We start from the raw sequence: 24,774 nt of genomic DNA, 5'->3' as shown, positions 1-24,774 counted from the left end.
TTCCTAAAATTAGAAGCTATATAGATTATTTTCTGAGTAAGAGTTAATTTAACCTTGATTTGTGAAATAGTTTTTCCTCAAAATGTAGAATGTCATGACCATCAATAAGTTAGATGCTGTAATACTACTCAGGAGAAGCTTGTTTAAATCAGGGCTGGGGGATGAGAAAGTCAGTTAGCAGCAGGAGGAATCTGCTTTCAGCCTTGTCCACTCTTCAGTCTTTACCTGCTGGGTCAGGGTCATCACATGTGGCTGAAAGAGGCAAGGATGGCCCGGCGCTCTGGCGGCTTTAGGGAGGGATTATAACAGCGTTGTCTTAAACAAGAACCAAACCAGGGCTTTTCGGAATCACATCAGAGATTGTAAACATAAAACAAAATGACTATACTTTCCCTCTAAGTATGCATGTCAGCAACTCTGCACTCTGCACTCTGTCTCAGTCAACCCAAGCACACCTCCTGGTGAGGGGCAGAATCAGCAGAACCCGCATTTCCTCATCTCCCCAGATCTTCAGCTAAGTTTGAATGCAGCACAGAGTGGCCCATGGTGCCCTTGCCAAGGCTGACCCTCCATTCCCATCCTAATGGTGGGAGGCTCATCTCAAACCTCCTTAGCCACACCAAGGGTCCTAAATGTTACAGGCTTTGGATGGACATGAGGACAAGTAAAAAAAAAAAGATAAACTAAGCTCTGAAAAGTAACATATATATATATATTTGTGATCATTACCTTTTTCTTGGACGCTTCAGACTTCTTTGACATGTTCTTCAACTTTTTATGCAAATGATTAAGGACCTGAAAGACACAGACTATTGAAATCAGTTCGCCTCACCTCTCACAACCCACTGCCTATGTTGCATTAACAATCATTGACATGCTGAAATGGTAACATCACTATTTATAAGATCATTAAAATAAAAACTCAAATTAGGTGATTAGGTAACAATGAATATGAATTGCCAAATACATCCTTTTCTAACATTTAGGAGCAGCCAGGAAGGCTGATGCACAGCCAGACAAGTTCACAGCCATAGCACCTGTTTGCAGAGAATGCCCAGCGCATGGAGCTCTGGGGTCACAGCCATGCCGTGACCCACTCAGGCATGCTTATTAGTCTATTGTCTGCCTTGGTTTCTTCTAGGACCCCATATGTTAACAAACGCCAGGTCCCTACTACATGTCAGGCACAATGTTAGATCCTGGATGCATTGAAAAACTAGAGATTTGCCCTTCCGAAATTCACCATCTGATGGGGAAAGGAGGCAAGTAAACAAAGGGAGATAATATCATCAGACATTTCTTCAGTGCAGCCAACCCAAATATGGCCAGCATTTGTGCCAAAATATTCTTTCTTCTTCCTCTTACGGGCTGCCTCCACTGCAATTCTCCTTACGGCAAACCACCACCCATCAGGCTTCCTTTCATTCTTTATTCAAATCCTACACACTGTGCTGTGCTTTTAGACAACTTATTGGGGATTCAGCATCACTGATGATTTACAGAACATTTTTGCAAGGTTTTACAATTAATGTCGCTGTCAGGGAATCTCCTTGAAACACACTGGCTCCCTCAATTAAAGAAACTATTTTTGTCTTTTCTTGCCAGTGTAATACTCAGGAGAAATGATATGAAAATGTGGGGTTTTAGATGTAGGAATTTCCAACATATATTTGGTCTTCAACAACATTGTCAAGCCTGCGTCAAGCCTGCAGAACTGTTACTTAAGTTCATTGCTATATCCCATCTGAGGGAAAAATCTAGAGAAAATCTAGCCCCAGGGTGACTAAGTGCTTTAGAACATCTGTAGATTGCTGAGAAGTCTCTCAAGGAACCAGAAGCCATGTTCCAACCGGTTCTTTGTTCCCTGTAGCATGGAAATAATTTAATCGAATGGAACTTATTGCAAAAACCTGCTCCATTCAGCCAGGTGAGGCACTTTCAGGGCAATTAGTCACACCCTACTTGGAAGCCACAGGATATATTTACCAGCTGCCCAGGCCCTATGCAGGTGAACAAGCAGCCATCCCAGGGACGTGAATTTCTGACTTTAAATTCTCTCCCCTACTGAAATGCTTCCCACTTCCTGAAATGACTCAGCAACATCTGCAACAAAACAAGTGTTTACTTGCCGCAGAAGCATTTGGGAAAACACTCAATATATTGACAAGGTGTTAGTTTACTATTCTGCCAGCCAAAATGAGAGTATCAACACCTGAATGCAAGGCAACAACAGAACAGGGGTTTCTTGCGGGAGCAAATGAGAGCATTTCAAAGGGGCAGGAAAGGGATGGAGGAGGCAGGACCGTGCCCAAGAGGACAGGACTGCCTAGATGGCTCAGTGGCAGCCTTCCCAATGGGAAACGCAGGACAGCACTGGCCACTGAGGACACAGGAAAGACCAGAGAAGAGGCCCCACACGCAAAATCAGAGAGGGTCACCCGGACAAATCACAACAAAATGTCCAAATGTGACCAGCTTCATAACGCGGCCGAGCTCCAATTGTTCCTTCCAAATTCGGATCACAGCTCAGCCACTTCAAAACACCCAAGAATGTTGAATGCTGTTAAATGGTCAATGGAGAAAATACTCAAGCATATTTTTATTAGCTCTGTTTCTCTTCAATAGCTCATTCTATGAGCACAGAATGTATATCATGGGGTATATCATGATGTACCCCAATGAAGGTCTCGTCAGCAAAGGAGAAAGAATGTAGGTATCATGATAGGGTATGACGATGTTTAAGAAGAGAGTGATAATAACACACTGGGGTCTCTTGGTGAGTCTGTAATTTCTGTGTGTGCACAGGAAGGTGCTAGCTCAAACCAAACCCAGGTCCTGCTGGGTACATCCTGGGGATTCGGAGTAACTTAGTCGGGTGGGCCCATTGAGTTTATCCTCACGGTAGACCAAGGAGATTCTGGACAGTAATTCACTCTAAGGAAAGTGAGCGAGGGCACAGCCCTGGTGAAGAACAGCTCCATAGCAGTAGAGGGGAGGGCTCTTCAGGGGGCACTGGGCAGACCACTTCGACTCATCCTCCCACCCATGTATTCGATGAGTTTCCCAGAAACTGTCTGGTGCAAAAGACTGTTCCCTTACAAACTTGTAAGAATTTAGAGGCAAAAGGCAACTCTGGAATGCAATCGTCTTAAGTTTTTTTGTTTATGTAAAGCATCATAACCTCAGGTTCCCTTTTAGCCATCTGTGTTTTTTCAGGCTATCCAACAGACCTGGGGTTTGGAGGAACAGAGAATCCTGAAACTAATACTCAAGTAGCAAAATCCTTAACTGGATGGTGCACACCTAATGCCTGAGCCAAAGAAAAGCAACTTGAAATAACTTAAATCTCCACCTATCCATGACAGCCCTGAAATTAACTTGCAAATATTATGAATATTATGCTGAATTCAAAATATTTTTCCAGTTATGCTTAGAAGTAAACTTTTTCCATATAAAAAAATCCAAATGATCATGTGTTCATTAAAATTTTTTTAAAAAACGATTTTTTAAACATTGCCCTTTGTGGGACTTTTATAGACTCGCAAATGACAGAAATGTAGCCTAATTTATTCCTAAAAGCTTACTTTGTCATTTCCAGTAAGAAGATTTTAGTTCTTCTCCCTAAAGGCTTTGGGGAAATAAGGAAGCGTGTGCTTCAGTTCTACACAGTAATTAGGAACTTAACAGCCATATATGTTAAGAATCTCAATCTCAGACTTCAATGTCCTCAAGGCCTCACCAACTGTCCCGTCCTCAGAAGACTGGGAATTCCTGTGTTAAAATCCTTCCTGAATCATTCACCAGCTTCATAATCTGGGTCAGGTGTTCCTTTCCAAAGCTGTTTTTTCTTAAATAATAAAATATGGGTAAATAATAAAATAGCTCCAAGTCACAGAGTTGTGCAAATTAAATGAGATGGTGCACATATCAGATAATTGTGCTATAGAAGATACCCTTTGTTTAGCATTTGCGGAAGACCACGTTAATAAACCAGCCATTTTCCAAATAGCTAAGCTAGAGTTCTTTTCCAAATTCCCTTACTGCTACTGTATTGGTGGTGGTGGTGTTTTGAGACAGAGTCTCTCTCCATCGTCACCCAGGCTGGAGTTCAGTGGCACGATTTCGGCTCACTGCACCCTCCGCCACTTGGGTTCAAACAATTCTTCTGTCTCAGCCTACGGAGTAGCTGGGACTACAGGGGCCCACCACCACACCCGGCTAATTTTTGTATTTTTAGTAGAGACAGGGTTTCACCTTGTTGGTCAGGCTGGTCTCAAATTCCTGACCTCAGGTGATCCACCCACCTCGGCCTCCCAAAGTGCTACTGTATTTCTTTATATTTAACCTTTTGGTGCAGGCCGTTCATATAATATCCAGCAATATTATTATTCAAAATAGACACAATCTACATAGATGAAATAGGTGAGGGGAAACAGGTGGCTTATAGTAAACACTTTTGTTGATAAAAATACCTTGTGAATTGAGTATTAAAAGTGATAGTTGTTCTACCTAGTCAGGTTATTTGTAGTCGTATAGTCACAGCCTTATTGAAACAGAGTGAGAGACAGCGGTGAAGTCGGGTGGAACCTGGTAACAGCTGTATTTCAGATGGCGATGCTCTGGAGCGAGGAGGGTGCGCACATTGGGGTTTACCCCGTGAATCGCCATCACCCGACTATTAAAATAAGCTCCCGTTTACGCAGATAGAAACAAGTATGTCAAAGGCTGAAGACGTTTTGATCAGTATAAAGTCTTCAAACCCTTGTGGACTTAATGAGAAAAAGAATGTGAGTGCTGAGCTCTGCCCGGCTGTACGAAGGGAAAAACCATCTCCCACACGCGTGGACGGTGCCTCTGCTACAGTTAGGGTGAAGATCGGCCGCCTCAACCACTTCACCCTGTTCAGGAGACCTTTCTAAAAAGGATTGAAATGGGGAAGCCGAAAGCTCGAGTCCATTCCATTCCAAGTTCCTGGAGCCTGCGGTCAAGACTCTGTAAAGAAACAAACACCCTTTTGCCACTTGGGTTTACAAAGCTAAGCTTCAGAATAAAATAAAATTCGAAGCTCTGTCCCCGGGAGCAGCGGCTTCACAGAGCCCGGTGTGCGCAAAGCCTTCGGAGCGAGGGCAAACTGCGCACCCCGGGGGAGAGGGGCCGCCCCGCGAGTCCTCCCCGCCACGGCCAGCTGAGAGCCCGGGAGGGAGCTGTGGGGACCCGTCACCCTCGCAAAAGGTCCGCGCTCTGGTGACCACGCGCTCTCCTCAGGTCCCACAGCGCCGCGGCGGTAACCTCCCCGCGCGGCTGATCTGGTTGAAGAGTTGCTGGAACCGAGAGGGGTTTGCTGTACCGGGAAGGATGGGGCAGCGCCCGCCTACCTACCGCCCAGGCAACCTGGGGACGTTGAAGGGCTGCAGGGGCGAGGAAGGGGAGGGGAGAAGAAACTTGTTCTACTGGACCATGCGAAGTAAACTGCAAACGTTCCCCAGCATCTCTCAGACTCCAAGTAACTTTCTTGGGCAAGCCAATGGCAAGCTCCAGCAGCGGCCAGGAAGCCTCTCTGCACAGATCCGTCCCAGCGCCGCCAGAGTGGGGACCACCGGGGCCAGGCTGCCGCCAAGGCTCCGGCAGGGCCGCGAGACACTGAGACCCCAGGGTCCCCACCGGCCCTCCGCCCTCCCTCGCGCGTCTCGGCCCCGCGCCCGGCGTGCACCTTGGCATAGCAGAAGCAGATGAGCAGGAGCGGCAGCAGGTAGCCGAAGACGAAGGTGCACACCACGTAGGCCTTCTTGTGGCGAGGGTCGGGCCACTGCTCCCAGCAGAAGGTCTGGTTGCTGGCGCGCGGGTGGAAGAGGCCCTGGTGGTAGGCCACGGGCGAGGCCATGGCAATGGACAGCGCCCAGATGCAGCCCACGCCCAGCAGCGCGTTGCGGGACACCCTGAGGGAGGAGGAGCGCCGCGAGTGCACGATGGCCACGTAGCGGTCCACAGACATCGCGGCCAGGGTGAAGATGCTCACCAGCATGGACACGGTGAAGAAGTAGTGAATGAACTTGCAGATGAAGGCGCCCAGCACCCAGGTGGGCAGCGCGTACACCGTGGCCTGGAAGGGGATGCAGAAGAGCAGGTAGGCCAGGTCGGCGATGCTCAGGTTGAGGATGAACAGGTTGGTGGTGCTCCGCGGCTTGCCCGGCTTGCTGCGCGCCAGCACGGTGATCACTAGGCTGTTGCCCAGCACGCCCAGCGCGAAGATCAGGCCGAACACCACCAACGTGACGAAGTTCTCCACGCCGATGCTGAACAGCGGCCCGGGCTCCGGGGCGGGGGGCTCCGGCCAGCTCGCGTTGCCCTCGCTGAGGTTCCCGACCGCCAGCTCCATGGCCCGCGGGGCTGCCCAGGCGAGCGGCGGTGCGCGCGGGGAGGGAGGCCGGGTGTCTGGCGGGAAAGTAGGCGCCAGGGATGGCCGGGGGTCCCGGCGCAAAGCACGGAGAGCGCGAGGAGTCTGAGCTTCCCGAGGCGCGAGCCAGCGGGCGCGGAGATCCGGTGGCCGTGCCTCGTGGCACCGTCTTTGCGCCGCGACCTTCTGAGAGAGGGTGGGGTCGGGAGCCCGGAGCTGAACCTTCTCGGGAAGGGACGGTGATCTCGAGAGCACCGGGGTCCCCTGCCCGGGCGCCTCCGCCCGCTGCGCGACCACGGAGCCTGGGAAGAGGGATCCGCCGGCTGCAGCCGCGCAGGTGGAAAGACCCTTCTCTCCGCCTTACCGCTCCAGATCTTCGCCGGCCGTTTTCCCTGGCTCCCGGAGCGGCTGCGGGCTGCACCTGTTGCTCGGAGCTGCTCCTTCCCGCGGCGCTTCCCCGCACTGCCCAGCGCGCAGCAGTGCACTGTGCGGCTCCTGCAGAGAGGGCTCCCCGCGCCTCCCGCGCGCCCAGCGCCACCTCCCCAGTGGGCTGGCGCCTCCGACTCCCTCGCGGCTTTTCCAGGGATTCCCAGTCGTCCACAGGGCGAGAGCTCTTTTGGGGGGCTTCCTGGTGGTGGATAGAGTCGGGTGCCAGGGGCCTCTCTGCTGCAACAGAGAGGCGAAAACAGCCCGGCTGAAATCCGCGCCCCCCAGAAGTCACGGTGCGCGAGCAGAGACTGGATGGATTCTAGCGGGATGGGTCGCCGCCCACCTCCCGGCTGGAACCGGCGCGCGCTCGCCTCCGCGGAGTGCGGACCTGCCCGGCGGGCTGAAGGCGGGGCTGCCGGATGCCGCGGGCCAGGCGGGCGAGGGAAGCCGGGCGCGCTCCAGGGCACTCCAGGGCGCGCCGGGGTAGGAGGCGGAGGGGTGCGCGGGCCCCCTCATCCATCAGTGCCTTTCCTCCTCCTCCTTCCCAGGGTGGCTGTCCGTGAAAACGCCTCTGTCCCAGGAATAACCCCAGGAAATCGAGGCTGGCGACGCTTCCTGGAGTTTTGTAAAACTGGCCGCCTAATCCCACCCTCACCCCACGGCCTGCTAGAGAGGAGAGAAGTGCAAAGGGAAAGGGCTGCGTGAGCTTGTCTATAGACGTGGATGGCATTGAAGGGGAAGGCTGTTCACACCACTCAACCTCACTTCATTTTTGCCTTGTATTACTCATCTGAGGGACATAAACTGCAGCAATGACAAAATATTTTTAAAGTGAAAGAACGTGTTTATTAGTATCTTACTGCCGTAAATGCGGATTTGCCAGAAAGAAATTAAGCCGTTTCAGTATAGCAGGGCTAGTCACGTTATCTTTGTAACCTTGGTGGTTCCCAGCTAGAGAGCTGACACCGATTCCTTTATTTGCGGTGATCTGTCTGTTTTCACTTTCAAAAAGACCGATGCATTTCCATCATTCTCCATCTGGTGACTGTCCATTATGCGCGGATGCAGTGCCTGAGGGGATGGGTAATCCAAAGACCAAAGAGGGCAGGGGCTCTTTGCCTTGAGGAGTTAAGGAAGTAGGATCTTGTTTTTCTATCTTGCTAGCTCTGTTCTGCCTCATTTCCAGATAAATCTTGATGCAGTTCATTGAACATCTATGTATTTTATCTACATTCATTGCTAGGGAGTTCCCCGCAAGGGAATTGTTCTATTCACACACATTTTCTGGAAGACAAAATTGAGTGTAAGCAACTTGCCTATTTGGGTATCCTGCTAAAGCCAAGAATGCTCTTACCTGCCCTGACCTGAGAGAATGCCTTGAAACTTCCTTAGGTGATCTTGCCAATCCGTATTGCTTTTCTTCCTTGAGATGCTCTCCTACCCAGGTTTTCAAAGTATCATGTTGTATTCGACAGCTCTGTTGCATTGAAAGTTAGTAGTAATATGATTTGGGAGAGTTTTTAAATTATGAACTATTTTCACATGAAACAGATATGATAAAATTACATTGAATACCAATGCACCCACTATCTAGCTTAGAATAATTTTTAAATATTATCAATAGAGTTGAAGTCACTTTTATATACTTTCCAATCACAACCTCCACCCTCCCACTATCTCCAAGTAACCTAAATTTGTTGTCTATTAGTCATTTCTTTATACATTCTTGGCATACGCATATGATCTTAAATAATATATTGTGGTGAGGTTTTTTTGGTTTTTTTTTTTGCTTTAACATTATGTGGTTGGTATTATGGTACATGTTTTGTTTGTTTTTGCCTTAAAGTATAATTTGTCTGTTATTGCTATAAGCACAACAACATTCTTTGCTTTGTATTTGCCTGTTACATCTTTTACAGCCTTCCTATGTTATGTCCTGCAGTTTAAAGGTATCTCTTTAATACAGCACATAACTGAATTATTTTAAAACACAATTTTAAAATCTCTAGTTTTTAACTGGTGAGTTTAGGTCATTTATATTTATTGTTATTACTAACCTATATGGATTTATTTTTAACATTTTATTTTGTACTCTTTATTTGTTTTCTATTTCTGTGCTTTTTTTCTCTCTCTCTTTTTTCATGACATCTTTTGAATTACATTTTAAAGTGTTTTCTCCCTCCCTCCACATTCTTGGAAAAGGAAGAAATATGGTGTACATTTATTATTTTACTGGTTACCCTTGAGTGCCTACTATGTGCCAGGAACTATTGTAGGTTCTGCAGATAGAGCAATTAACACAACAAAGTACTTTATTTTATGGATTTTACATTTCATTATGGACATGACATTTAAAAATAAATAAAATAATAATGTCACATGTGGTAAACACTACTGATATAGTTTTGATATCTGTCCTTGCCAAATCTCATATTGAATTATAATCCCTAATGTTGGAGGTGGAGCCCAGTGGGAGGGTTTGGGTCAATGGAGTGGATCCCTCATGGCTTGGTGCTGTCCTCGGGACAGTGAGTCTGAAGATCTGGTTGTTTGAAAGTGTGTGGCACCTCCTCCCTTCTCTCTCTTGCTTCTGCTCCTGCCATGTAAGATGTATCTGCTCCCCCTTCGCCTTCTGCCATGATTAGAAGCTTCCTGAGACCTCCCCAGAAGCTGAGCACATGCCAGCACCATGCTTCCTGTACAGCCTGCAGAACTGTGAGCCAATGAAACCTCTTTTCTTTATAAAGTACCCAGCCTCAGGTATTTCTTTATAGCAATGCAAGAATGGCCTAATACAACCCTAAAAGAGAAGAATGCAGGATAAGGGATAGACAGCAGTTAGAGAGTGTAACTATACACAGGCAATAGGGAGAAACATCTGAAAAACTGACATTTGAGCAGGAACCTGAAGGAAGTACAGCAAGAAGCCTTTTTAAACACATGGCATGACACATTCCTGGGAAACAGTGCAGCAGAGGAAGCTGTGTGAAGAACGAGTAGTACAGTTTTGCTGTCATGGAAACAGCTGGGAAGAAGATTTGTCAGCCATGAGATCAGAAAACATTGGTTCAGGAAAATGGGGATGGATGACCTCGGACCTTGGAGAGCAAGGAAGGGGCCTGGGACTTCATTCTGGACTTCGGAGGAAGTCCTATAGGGAGTTTCAAGCAGAGAGATGTTATGCTCTGACCTGCGATTCAGAATGATGATTCTGGTGTACAGATTAGAAGAGCAAAGGAAACAGCAGACCAGTCAGTAAGCTGGCAGGAACCCAAACAACAGATCGCTCTAGGTGTGGTGGGAAGGACTTGGATTCTGGATATCTCAATGTTGTAGCAAATGAGATTCATTGGTGGATGGATTTAAGGTGGGAGAAAAGGGAGAGCAAGGTTGACTACCACAGTTTTAGTCTGACAGCCTGGATGGGAAATCACCATTTACTGAGTTGACACAAAGAGTAGAAGGAATAGGTTTGGAGGTGTGGAGCATCAAGTTAAATTTCAGATGCTTGCTAGACATGGGACTGACAAGATTGCAGTTGGGTGGATCAGTCTTCAGTTAATGAGAGAGACCAGAGCTGGAGACATGGATTCAGAAGTTACTAAAATTCTATTAATATTAAATAGAATTTAAAATTAATTGTTATCACTCCCCTTCTCCCAAGCCATACAAGTTTCAGGAAGCCTTCTAACTCCAGTCACTTTTTCTCATTCTACCTGGTTTTGTTGCCCAGTTGTTTAGTTCTTTTAATTTCCCCCCAATTAGGCATATTTGTTGTGTGATACAGGCAATATCCAGTTTGGTGACCCACATTCTTGCCCATGGCTTTCTTCACCTTCCTCTATTCATCTTAAGCCTTTTCCTTGTTTTTAGAGAATATATTTTAAGCTTTCCTTTAGTGATAGTCAATGATAAAAATTGCTCATTGGTTCTTATTATTGAATGGGAGTTGGCCAGATGGACAGTTCTTTTCTCCCAGTACATTGAAGATATTGTTCCACCTTCTGGATTTTGCTCTTGCTCTTGAGAAATCAGCTGATGTACTTTCTGTCACTTCTTTAGAGATAATCTGACTTTTTTCTCTATTTCTAATATCTTCTCTTTATCATTGATGTTTTATAATTTCACTTTGATAGGTTTGTGATGATTTTCATTTTTTAGCCCTTCTTGTTGAGCTTCTGAAGCTAAAGATTAATATATTTTTCTTCAGTTCTGGAAAAATTTTCAGCCATTATCTCTTTTATTTTCCCCATTCTTGGCACTCTCTCCTCCTGGAATTCTGAGAGACATAGCTTAGGGCTTTCCACTATCTCCTTCCTATCACTGACTCACTTTTTCATACTTTTCATCTCTTCATCTGTGCCAATTTATTGGTATTTCTTCAGCTATGCACCCTTTATTTAACTACTCTCCTTAAGTTCTCACAGAATTTTTTGAAATGTGCCAGGCCTATTTTTTAATATTTTCTTCCTCATTGCTGATGTTTCTAATTACCTCTCCTATTTATCTGAATATTTTAAATGTGCTGATTTTATATTCTGAAAATTCTAATATCTGAAGTCCCTGGAGTCTAATTATGTTTTTATTACTTCTACCAAGTTCCTGTTCTCATAACTTGTTTCCAGTTTTGTTTTGTTTTGTTTTTGTCCTTTAGATTTCTATTAGGCCAGAACATACTGGTGATGATTTGATAGACTTAAGTGCATACTCCCATAAAAGTGTTTTTATTTGCTCTGCCATTGGCCCAATGGTACCATCAACTCAGGACATTTTTAAGTTAATTTCTCAGCATGATATGCCTCAGGACACACAAGGGTAAATTCAAACCCCAAAACCTACATAAGAGAGGGAATGGGGGAGTGAATTCTCAGGCCTTTCTCTCCCACCTGGCCCTAAGGCTGCCACGGAATTTTCTAGAAGTGTTTGTGGGCAGATTGCTTTGTTGTTCCCACTCATTTACTGTGCTCCCTATTGGAAGATTCTGTAATCCTGCCTCTCCCAGGTGACTTTCTGTGCTCCTCTCAGGGCAGAAATGAGTCTCACCCATTTCCTTCAGGCTTTGGCTGAGACAATGTGAGTGCAACAGCTGTGAGGTCATCCTGAGCTCAAGGTCTAAGCAATACCATGGGATTCATTCCTGGGGTACGAACACTGCACATCCCCCTCAGGTACGAAGACTGTGCATCCCAGTGCAGGCTGCTGCTTTGGGCTGTGTTCTCCATGAATACGTGGCACAGGATTTCAGTTGACCCCAGTTAAAATGTCCCCTTAGCAAGAAATTAGCCTCTGTGGCTGTGAGCTACTTGTTACTGCAGCTTAATGCAGCAAAAGCTGACTACAGCACTTTTTTGCCAGGAAACTTTTTATAGGTGAATCCTTCACTAACAGTGTAGCCTTTCAAGGATCCTGCATTTTTACAAGGGTCTCATTTATCTGTCTTATTCCGTCTTATTCCAATTCTCTTAGAGTTGAATCCAAGACGACCTAGTCTCTCCTAATGGAAATTTTAAAACTCAGCAAGGCACAGTGGCTCATGTCTATAATCCTAGCACTTTGGGAGGCCAAAGAGGGAGGATGCCTGAAGCTAGGAGACCAGCCTGGGCAACAAAGCAAAATCCCATTTCTACAATAAAAATAAAAATAACATTAGCTGGTCATGCTGGCACGTGCTATAGTCCAGCTACTTGAGAGGCTGAGGCAGAAGGATTGCTTGAGACAGGAATTGGAGGCTGCAGTAAGCTATGATCATACCACTGCATTCCAGCCTGGGTGAGAGAGTAAGACCTCATCTCTAAAAAATAATAATAATAATCTGTGACAGATGTTATGAGTGCTCACCAAATTTTCAGTTCTCCCCTTCCAGGCTCCTGAAAGACTGCACTTCTCAGCCCCATTGATGTTTTGCAGGTCTGCAGAATCAGTTATGTCCAATCAAATAGAAAAGAAAGAGAAACTTCCAAGCCACATGGAATAACCCACACAAGCATCCAGTTTCTCTTTGTTGACCTGGGTGACCCTGGAGAAGGCCATGATGTACAGCCATGAGATGGAAGAGGGCAGGAGCACTGAGTCACAGCATGGAGGAGAGTCTCCCAGAGCAGCAACACCCTTTATGCAAATGAACATTAACCTTTCATGTGTTAAGCCCTGAAATTTTTGGAACTCTTTTTTTATTGCAGCAAAACACACAGCCTATCCTTAGCAATTCCCCAAAATTTTGGCTAATAAATTTGTCAAAAGTCCTGCTGGCTGCATTGGCTTTCATATCTGTTTAGTACTGTAATTTTCTGCTTCTTCATTTTTGGAACCCAAAAATTTCCCCAGTTCATCAAAAGCTTGTTTATGGACTCAAGATGCTGTCTTAAAAAGCCTAGTAGGGCTTTTCAGTATAGAATATATAATATTGATAGAAAATTATGTCTGGAAAGTGTTTTTTTTCCCATAGAATTTAATGCTTTATAGCAAATATATTGAGATCGAGTTAGAAAAATATCTCCAAAAGGAAAATGTAAACATTTCATGAGAACATGAAGAAACAAATCTCAAAAACAAATAAAAAACACCCAGGCCTCATGTCCAGGTCCTCAGGATTGCTATATCCCCCTATTGTGGAGCATCCTAGAATCTGGAGTTGGTTTTTTTTCTTTTTTTTTTTTTTTCCTTTAGACAAAGTCTCGCTCTGTCACCCAGGCTGGAGTGCAGTGGTGAGATCTCAGCTCACTGCAACCTCTGCCTCCCAGGTTCAAGCAATTCTCCTGCCTCAGTCTCCCAAGTAGCTGGGATTACAGGTGCCCGCCACCACACCCGGCTAATTTTTTTGTATTTTTAGTAGAGATCAGGTTTCACCATGTTGGCCTGGCTGGTTTCAAACTCCTGACCTCAAGTGATCTGCTTGCTTTGGCCTCCCAAAGTGCTAGGATTACAGGCGTGAGCCGCCGTGCCTGGCCTGGAGTTTCTTTCCATGAGTTCCATTATGTTTGTCCTGTGTGATCAGGCACCATGGGAAAAATACAGGGGACTTGGACAGATGAGCAACTGGCCAAATGATCACCTGGATCTTAGAGCAAACGTGAAGGTGGGCTGCAGTTTTTCCATCCCACGGGATGCTGTGGCACCATCTGACACAGAGCTCTGTCCTGAGTGCCTCTGTGCTGACCCCCTGACTCCTTGAGCAGCCTTGCAGCTTGCACCAGGGCCCTTCCTTCTGGATATTGTGCCATGTCCCTGGAACTCCTGTCTCCCCACTCTCTGCCCTCCTGGTAGCTGTTCCAGTCAGGTGGACTCTTAATAAGCATCCTAACATACTCTGCTCTTCCTTAATTTTTTTGCCTTCCTACATGACAGACAGACCACCTATCTGAATGTCAATGTTCATTGTATTACACCTAGGATGTTTTGACTCATCGTTCAAGACCCAGCTGCAATGTTATCTCATTTCCAGAGTCTTTTTGGCTGTCCCTGTTAGGGCACGTCACTCCTCCCTCTATACTCACAGAAAACTCTGTCCTGGCTTCCCAAAGCACCCTCACAATGCTTTGTAACTTCGCACGTCGCGGGCAAGCATCTCGCAGTGCTGAAACCCGGGAGTCTCTCCAGGGCACATTGGGGTCGGCTCCAGGCAGCTGCTCTGGGTCTCTGGAGGTCTCCCGCACAGCCAGGCACCAGCCAGGTAAGGGTTTTTGGGGGTGGATGCCATCGGCATCCTCCCTGCTTGCCCATGAGCCCCATGTGTCTGTGAGGACAGGTGCAGGGCCAGCCTGGAGACCCAGCTGTTCCAGTCACCTTGGAGACGCAGGCAGCCCACTGGGTGGATGAAGCACACTCCTGGGGGCTGAGGGCAGCTGCACAGGCACTGCTGGAGTCACAAACTCCCGGGGATTTGGGGGGGCAGGGGGCCACCGTCCCCTCTGCCACTGACCCAGCCCCCTGGCTTCCCAGCCAGTCCCTGCCAGGCCCTCCTGCCCTGCATCCAGCCCCAAGGGTATGGCACAAGCACCAGCCTCGGGTATCTGCTGCACCCCTCCCTACTCTTGGGTCTCTAGGATGTTCCAGGCTCCACGCAGGTACCACTGTTCCAGCAAGGCCACTCTCTCTCTGTGGCTTTAAACAGCAGGTTTGGGAACTCACAGCAAAAGTTGGACTCCATTCCCTTACCCCCACCTCTGGCACTGGGGCCTGTTGTAATTTTCCCCCAAGGGACATAATCCTGTCTAGTAGTTAAGTTTTAGTGATATATACGTTGTAGAACAGAAATAAAATATCTAGAAAAATATGGAAAAGGAAGCATTTAAAGTATTATCTGGCCACATTCATTTAATCACCTCCATACTCTGAAACACAGCAGACACATTTCTCATCTTTGCATCCCAAGCTAGCATGTGACCATGCTAATGAATGAATAGTAATAAACCAGCATTAACCAAGTCATTAATAATTAGCAATAATTTTGAAAGAGTGTCGTATGTGCTATACTGTAGGAAACATGTTCACTATCTCTTTGAATTCTTATAACAACTCTATAAAGTTGGTGTTATTTTCACCATTTTACAAACAAACAGCTAAGTCTTGGAAAGGTTAAACCAACCTTAGGACTCATGCACATTTTTGTTTGTGGTGATGGGATTTAAAGCTGGATCAATTTCAATCCACATACGATATTCTTAATCTTTATACTGTTGTAGAATATTTAGTATATACCTATGTCAGTCAAAGTACAGTGGGAGATGGTATCCCCTGAAACAAATTCATGGAGATTCATTTCCTGTGTAGAAAATACCTGAAGCAAGTACATATTTGTCTGCCCACCATCCCTACCTTCGAGAAACATTGTTTCACCATTCTATGGTAAAGCAGATTCATCCCCAGATGTCCCCCCACTCATGGGGTGGAGGGGCATATCTCATGGGACTAGAATATTATCTCATGCCAGTCCCATGAGATAATAACCTCCTGCTCTTCACAAGCGAACTTTAGTTAAATTTCTGCAACCAAAAAAAGGCCTGATGTAGCACTTCTTCATCATATACAATATACACATATTGCATATACATAATGCATCTTAGCTTTAGAAATCAGCATCTACCCAGGCCTAGCCAATCCAAATATCCCACAGGTTAATCTTCCCCTGATATTCCAAACTGCCACATCTACAAAAAGTTAGAATTGTTGGCGACTGCTTTCGTCACTGTGTGAAGTAGGCCCCTTGAGCCACCAATCATGTGGAGGGAAGCCAAGTGAAAAATGGAAATCGACAAGCTCAAAGGATGTTACTATAGCTGCTGGATCCAGCTGTGCCTGAAGCCAGTGCCCCGCCTAGACTTGCCAGTGCCATGAGATAAGCTCCTGCTCTTCACAAGTGCATTTTAGTTAAGTTTCTGCAATCAACAAAAGGCCTGATGTAGCACTGCTTCATGAGAAATATACATAATGCATCTTAGCTATTTATTTATGCTCAATTTGAGAAATAAAATACATAGGAAAGAAAAAAGAACGCAAAATGATAAAAATTAAATAGGTACTTGAAACCAGATACTTCTGGTCTATTGTCCAGATTTAATACTTTAAATATTTTAATTTTTTATCTCTTCACTTATTTATTTATTTATTTTTGAGACAGAGTCTTTCTCTGTCATCCAGGCTAGAGTGCAGTGGTTCAATCTTGGCTCACTGCAACCTCCAAGCTCTACCTCCTGGGCTCAACCATCCTCCCACTTCAGCCTCCCATGTAGCTGGGACCACAGGTGTTCACCACAATGCCAGGCTAATTTTTGTATTTTTTGTAGAGACGGGTTTCATCATGTTACCCAGGCTGGTCTCAAATTCCTGGGTTTAAGCAATTCACCTCCCTGGGCCTCCCAAAGTGCTGGGATTACAGGTGTGAGGTACCATACCCAGTTTCTTCTTACTTAGATTTAAGGTAATCACTGTTTCCCTTAATGTCACTAAGAAAATAAAGTTTAAAGAATAGTAAGGGGTCAAACATTTGAGAGAGATCATTACTTTAAAGATTTTTTCTGTATTAACTCATTCCATTCATTCATCCATTCATCAAAAGAATACACTTAAATTGAAATCATATATAATTCCTTCCTCTAGGCAGGAAATGTAGGATATTTACACCAAGAAAGGATTACCCTGTGCAGCTTTTCCTAAACAAGCAAATCTTACTGACATGCGTGATAAATGCACAAAAAGGTGCATGAATCGGAAGTCTACAGAGTGGCAGATCTTCAAAAGTTCTTCAGTGCTTCAAGAAAGCTGCATTTACACACCTTCCATAAAATGCAGGTCAGTGTGTGTTTGGGGGTGCTTCAAGAAAATTGAAGATGCACAAAGCAGGGGCCTTACAATTAGAGTCCTCTGCATTCCCAGAAAGGGACTGTGTCCCCTAACACAAAAGCTGTGTAAAACAGAAACAGGGCATCTCTGAATAACGAGGGCTGCCCTCCCAAAGCTCCTCATTAATCTCCTCAAAACCCACTGAAGTATGCTTGTAAGAACTGGAGCAGCTGAGAGTGTCTTTCGTGAACTGGTTCCTAACTTCTGACTGCTAATAAATCCTAGAGGTGGGGGTCTGGCTTACATTATTCCGCACATTATAGATAATCACACGCGGCTTGTCACCTACTGCAGCTCGTAAATGTTTCCTGGCTAATTAAGCTGAAGAAATGGCCTATCTTCCACTGAACACAGCTGATGTTTTATCTTTCAATATAATATTGGAACTTGTCCATTCTGAGCAACACATTTGACTTCTTATTTCCTTTCTTTAAAGTCCATTTGGATTCCAATATTTAAAGGAGTTATTGATTTCATCTATCCAAGTCTATTTATAAGTTTACTTCCTACCTATCCCTCTATTCCATTTCTAAGTTTTGCATCAAAATAACTAGGAGAGGGCTGGGCATGGTGGCTCAGGCCTGTAATTCCAGCACTTTAGGAGGCTGAGGTGGGTAGTTCAGCTGAGGTCAGGAGTTCAAGACTAGCCTGGCAAACATGGCAAAACCCGGTCTCTACTAAAAATACAAAAAATTAGCCAGGCATGATGGCGGGCGCCTGTAATCCCAGCTGCTCGGGAAGCTGAGGTGGGAAAATCACTTGAACCCAGGAGGCGGAGGTTGTAGTGAGCCAAGATCACACCACTGCACTCCAGGTTTTATTTTCTTAAACTACAGAATAGATGTAAAGAATGAGTTAACCTAGGCAACATGGTGAGACCCCCATCTCAACAAAAAATACAAAAATTAGCCAAGCATGGTGGTGCATGCCTGTGGCCCCAGCCACCTGGGAGGCTGAGGTGGGAAGATCACTTGACCCCAGGAGTTGGAGGCTGCAGCGAGCTATGATCATGTCACTGTACTCCAGCCTGAGCAACAGAGAAGAACCCATCTCAATAAAATAAAATAGAATAATGAATTACACAGACTATGGTGAGATGGTTTTCTGACAAATTTAAGGTGAGAACCTCATGGCCAGCCATCTGTTGAGTTTTAAAATATAGTTCCCATCTATTGTTTTGCTGTATACATTTTACTCCCAGCAGTTTCAGATGACTAATACATCTAACTTTGGCCTCACAAAAAGGTGATATGCAGTCCTTGGGACTCAGGGGCCCTTCAGAAGTTAAGGGAAATGAGGAGCAGAGTGAGGAAGACATGGCCAGCCCACAGGGTCAGGGAGGCAGCAGAGCAGCCCCTGGGGGAGGGGCCCAGGCTACGGGTGTACAGGTTCCCCTTGGGTCTGTTGGGGTGATCAGACCCAAAACCAGGTTGTGGGGGTGACGAAGTCTGGCAGAGTCAAAAGAATCAGAAAAGACAGCTTGAGAGAGAAAGTGGGACCAGGGGGCTATTGCGAGTGTGGAGGCTGCAAAGGCTCCGAGCTCTGGAAGCCCAGACTATTTATTGGTGATCAAACAAAGAAACAGGTGGTGAGAATGTGGGTTTGAAAGGGAGAGTTGCATAAAGCACATGATTTACAGCTATGACGGTTTAGCATATGCTCTGCCACTTGAGATAACAGGGAGCAGGTTCTTTTAACTCAAGATACAATAGATCCTGGGAGAGCAAGGAGCAAGGAACCAGCAAGTCTAGACACACTCCAGAGCCATAAGCCCTGGATTCTATCCAAGCCACGAGGGGTTTTATGCCCAGGGCTTAGACTATGGTGTGTCAGGGTAGCCTTCCACCCTTTAGTACAGAGCTTGGTGTTCCAAAGGCCACGAGGGGTTTTAGACCCTGGACCCTGTTCATGTACCAAGACTCTTTTACATTATGTCAGACATGCAAGCCCTGCCTCAGCTTCTCCCAACACTTAGCTTTTCCCAACAGCGTCCAACCCCTGCAGAAACACACATCTGCCACAGGAACTTCCCTTCTTCCTTCCTGCATTTTTGCCCTTGCCAAGTCTCCTGAGCCCTCAGCTTCCTTGCTCCAAGGCCCTGAGAGTGGGGAGGAGCTGAGGGTAAACACTGTTCCACATTCCATATGATCATGTTTGTTTTTCATAAGGAGAAACACATATGTTACTTACAGGAAGTAATGTGTAATATGAGATGCTAAAATAAATAGCAAAATGATTTTTAAATTTTTTAGACATTATAAATTAATGGAGCTGGCAGTAAACAACCAATTTCTTCTTCTGTCCTCTCTCTAACCCAGGGTAACCCCAACTGAGCTACTGTTCTGATTTGGGGGATTTATACTAGTTGCCTCCTTTCTTTTGCCTCAGATGCTTTATTGGTAAAACAGAAATAATAATCGTCCCTCCCCCATGGAGTTGTTCTGAAAATTAAATGAACTAATAGATGTAAAGTTCTAAGAACAGTGACAGCATAAAATAAGCATGAAAAAATGCTACTTTTAAGTTATCCATCCATTCAGCTTGTGAATGTTTGCATTTTAAGATACTTGCTTCTAACATGCTACTATTTTAGTATTTCATTCTTTCTCTCTGTAGTTCAGCTGATTCTATTATTTAAGATACTTGCATTCCTTATGACAGAATTTTATCACATCTCTCCATATTTATGATGTAATCAACTCTCTGTTAATGTAATGGACCAATAGTGAAAACAACACCAACTGCTGATTATTCAAATTTACAAGAAAAAAACAAACAACCCCATCAAAAAGTGGGCGAAGGACATGAACAGACACTTCTCAAAAGAAGACATTTATGCAGCCAAAAAACACATGAAAAAATGCTCACCATCACTGGCCATCAGAGAAATGCAAATCAAAACCACAATGAGATACCATCTCACACCAGTTAGAATGGCAATCATTAAAAAGTCAGGAAACAACAGGTGCTGGAGAGGATGTGGAGAAATAGGAACACTTTTACACTGTTGGTGGGACTGTAAACTAGTTCAACCCTTGTGGAAGTCAGTGTGGCGATTCCTCAGGGATCTAGAACTAGAAATTCCATTTGACCCAGCCATCCCATTACTGGGTATATACCCAAAGGACTATAAATCATGCTGCTATAAAGACACATGCACACGTATGTTTATTGCAGCATTATTCACAATAGCAAAGACTTGGAACCAACCCAAATGTCCAACAATGATAGACTGGATTAAGAAAATGTGGCACATATACACCATGGAATACTATGCAGCCATAAAAAATGATGAGTTCACGTCCTTTATAGGGACATGGATGAAATTGGAAATCATCATTCTCAGTAAACTATCGCAAGAACAAAAAACCAAACACCGCATATTCTCACTCATAGGTGGGAATTGCACAATGAGAACACATGGACACAGGAAGGGGAACATCACACTCTGGGGACTGTTGTGGGGTGGCGGAAGGGGGGAGGGATAGCATTGGGAGATATACCTAATGCTAGATGATGAGTTGGTGGGTGCAGCGCACCAGCATGGCACATGTATACATATGTAACTTACCTGCACGTTGCGCACATGTACCATAGAGCCTAAAGTATAATAATAATAATAAATAAATAAATAAATTAATTAATTAATTAATTTAAAAAAATTAAAAAAAAAACTGACACACAGCCCAGGTGCGTTGGCTCACAACTGTAATCCCAGCACTTTGGGAGGCTGAGGCAGGTGGATCATGAGGTCAGGAGATCATGACCATCCTGGCTAACACGGTGAAACCCCATCTCTACTAAAAATGGAAAAAAAAATTTAGCCGAGCATGGTGGCAGGTGCCTGTAGTCCCAGCTACTCAGGAGGCTGAGGCAGGAGAATGGCATGAACCCAGGAGGCGGAGCTTGCAGTGAGCCGAGATTGTGCCACTGCACTCCAGCCTGGGCAACAGAGCGAGACTCCATCTCAGAAAACAAAACAAAAAAAAACTGACACATTAATATTTTACTTTAGGACAGGTGTGGTGGCTCATGCCACCACATTATATTTGTTGAATAATATTCTGTTGGGTGGAATATATGTGCTTTGAACTTATTACAGTGTTGGATATTCATTTCACCGGAACATACTTCTTGGGGTCAAATTAAAACACATTTAAGAATGCATGAAAATTCCAAATTGTATATTTAAGAGAATTTATAAAACACTGTAGCTTAGTAGAAACATTATGAATTATGGAATCAGAAAAGTCTGATTTAGAATGTATTTGCTCACATTGTAACTCTATAACTTTGGACAAGTTTATTCACAGAAATATTAAGAGTTCAAATAAATGATAGATTAATGTAGATAGTGTATCTAATATTCTCTTAATCTTCAAAAGAATTTTATGAGATCACTTTAATCTCCACTTTAGATGGTGGAAATTGCCCTAAACCTTATTTCCACAAATGCAAAATGAAGATCATTAACCCTAGAAACTACAAAGTTATAACTAAGAGGCTCACCATAGAGATGGTTATATTATAATACTACCTGTTAAATGTTAGGTATATTTAGTAAATGTTAATAAGAATGTTTCTCATGAAATATGGTGTATTAGTCCATTCTCAGGCTGCTAATAAAGACATACCTGAGACTGGGTAATTTGTAATGAAAAGAGGTTTAATTGACTCACAGTTCAGCATGGCTGAGGAGGCCTCAGGAAACTTACAGTCATGGTGGAAGGGAAAGCAAATACGTCCATCTTCATATGGCAGCAGGAGAGAAAATGAGAGACAAAGTGAAGGGGATGCCTCCTATAAAACCTTTAGATCTCGTGAGAACTCATTATCATGAGAACAGTATAGGGGAAACCACCACCATGGTTCAATTATCTCCACCTGGTCCCGCCCTTGACATGTGGGAATTACTACAATTCAAGATGAGATTTTGGGTGGGGATGCAGCCAGACCATATTGTATGGATAGATCAAATGTGAAGGCTGTGGTGTGGTCAACATAAGAATATAATGACACTGCATGTAAAATAGTGACAATATGTACTTTACAGACAGTTAAACCAAAACTTAGCAATGGTTACTGATTCATAATCAACAAATGCTGAGGAAGGCAATACACCTACAGCCTTTAACTTTACTGATAATTTTTCCAAAACTTCATCCTTTTATATATTCTCACCTAGTCAATCATCCAGGTTAGAATGGTATAATTGAGGAGGGCAACATAATTCAGACCCAAAATGGTCAAAACTTAACAATGGACACTTATGCTAACAACTGCTAAAACAAAAACTATGCAAGAGCCAGCAGGGATTCTGGGTTGATATTATTGGCTGGTGTGCTGAGTTGGAACTGCAACCTGTTATGATGGTCTTTGTTCATCTTGAGAAAGTACTAATTGAATATGTATCTCTAAGTGGAAGGATTTAGGTACAATATCTAGCAAAGAAGAAACATTGGCGCAGGTGATAACAGTTGGGAAGTGATGGTGAGAAAGGGTCCACCAAGTTGTCTCATTTCGTTTCAAAGGATACTTGTCTTAAATAGGTGATCCATCACAGAGTACTCATTCCTTAGGCATTTCCACTGAAGGAGGTCAAAGCACCAAGGTTTCTGGCACCCATCTGTCTTTGAAAGAACCACACCTGTTCTGTAATGCCCAGAACTATCAGCACCACCACCTCTTCTGTGGAACGGTCAAGATGCTGACCTTTAGCACTTCCTGCTCTCAGACCTGTCTGGCAGTTCAAGCCTTCCAACAATCATTAAGAAATTCCTTCCCTAGCCCTCCATCAAAAGCTGCTTAACCCAACCCTACAGTTGTTTGGTTATCATTGAAGCCCACCCCACTTACTACCAGCCATTGTTTCTCCTCCCAGCCACTGACTGACAGGAAGGAAGAGCAGCCAGGTGCAGAAAGAGCAGAAGGTGGGCTCCAAGCTCCCTAATTTACTGCATCCATTGCCCAGCCCACTTTAATCACTATGGTGTAGGTCAGTGGCCCAGCGACTCCCCAGTCACAATCAATCAGACAGCACTAAGGTATAATGCCATTTTCTTTGTGTGCGGCATTTTTCACCACTATGGACATTGTCCCCAGCCAGCTTTTTGCTTCAGCAATACTGGAGATGACAAAACATTGAGACTCAGAGGCTGTCAGCAAGAAGAACATATGTCTGTCTTCCACATCTGCTTGCCATGTGGGCTTGGCTGCAAGTCGGTTCCACATCCGAATTCTAGAGTCCAGCTGAGAACACAATCAGCTGGGTGTGGAGGAGATGAAGAGGCTGAGCCTGAAAGCACATTTAATTTGTTTGGATCCAGTGTGTGTCCATTCTGCTCACACAGCATTGGCCAAAGCAAGTCACACAAACAAGCCTCAGGAAACTCTTTGAGGAAGGCTGCTCCTTCCGTGTGTGTGGGAAGCCAACAGCAAATATCTGCCGGCTGATACAATCCACTGCAGGCCTCTCTAGCTGTGAAATAGTTGCCTTCTATAAAGCAATGGAGACTTGAAATAACAGATGGCAAAATAAAGGCATCTGGATGAGAATGATTGTTTTCTTGAAGGTGTTGTCAATGAATATGAGAAGCCCCACAAGGCAGAACTCTAAATCTGTTACTTGACGTCGTAACTCATCACCTAAGCATTGATTCATTCCCTTCTGTTGTAGGGTATCAAGTTACCATGGTATGCATGGTTTCCTATTAGGCATTTAGGAGTGGGAAAGGAGGAATGAAAAGACTGAGGCCACAGGCATGCCGCCCTCATGGAGCACCACTGGTGGAGTCCGGTCATGGGCCTGCAGCCACTGTGTGCTTCTGCAGAACAGTGACTGCAGTCATCATGTGTACACAGTACACCTGTGAGCATGACTGCCGATGACAACTTACAAAGGCAGCTGTGCATATGCTAATCGCAAACTGAAGGTGCTAAAGCTGTGCATTAATAAAGAGCATGGATTTGTGTCAGGCACACCTGGACTCATGCCCCAGCTTCCTGCTGTGTGGCCTAGGGCAACTTCCTCAGTGTTTCTAGGCCTCACTCAATTAATCTGTAAAATAGGTTTGCTTTAATTATTATGAGAAATAGCACCTATGAAACATGCTGGACATGGCACGTCGTCATGCACAGAGCGGATTTGCAGCAGCATTTAGCACAGGGGGAGCAGCAGCAGCAATGCCCACAAGAATGTGAGGGCAGCTGCAGCAGTGCCCGCAGGTCAGGAGGTGCGTCCTTTGTGAGGGCATCATGAGAAACATGTTGGCTGGAAGAGTGGGTGAGACACAGAACTCACCTCACACGAGTTTCCTACTAGAAGAAATGCATATGGAAACCTAAATTTCAATTTCATAACCTGTAACTATGAGACCATGGTTTTCAAAGAGGACTAAAAACTACAATTTGTATGTAAATTAAAATATAATTTTATATAGGAGCCCACAATAGCAAAATTAATAGACATATTCCACTTACTAAGACAAGACAGACCTGATCTACTTGCCAGATGTCACTTGCTGAAATTAATTACCCAGAAAATAAGTATATACGGAGATCTGGGCACGTTTCTTGACCTTTGTACACAGGATCTGCAGAAATTGGGCTTCACC

At 44.8% G+C, this 24,774-nt stretch overlaps 1 protein-coding gene across 2 annotated transcripts in view; it reads right to left on the bottom strand.

The window, feature by feature from the left end:
- Positions 1-24,774, bottom strand: part of GALR1 (galanin receptor 1) — a 123,556-nt gene that overhangs the window by 28,030 nt on the left and 70,752 nt on the right. Inside the window, exons 1-2 of one of the 2 annotated variants that reach the window (XM_054461304.2) lie at positions 5,711-7,098; positions 730-795 (exon numbers count right to left, since the gene is read on the bottom strand). In XM_054461304.2, coding sequence (XP_054317279.1) covers positions 730-795; positions 5,711-6,376 — 732 coding nt within the window. In that variant the 5' untranslated portion in view covers positions 6,377-7,098. Of the gene's footprint in view, positions 1-729; positions 796-5,710; positions 7,099-24,774 lie in introns of those variants that run through there. The other variant, XR_008495487.2, reaches the window with a different exon arrangement.

This window comes from Pongo pygmaeus, chromosome 17, assembly GCF_028885625.2.
Source record: "Pongo pygmaeus isolate AG05252 chromosome 17, NHGRI_mPonPyg2-v2.0_pri, whole genome shotgun sequence".
NCBI classification, from domain to species: Eukaryota; Metazoa; Chordata; class Mammalia; order Primates; family Hominidae; genus Pongo; species Pongo pygmaeus.
This window is presented reverse-complemented; position numbering and strand designations above follow the sequence as displayed.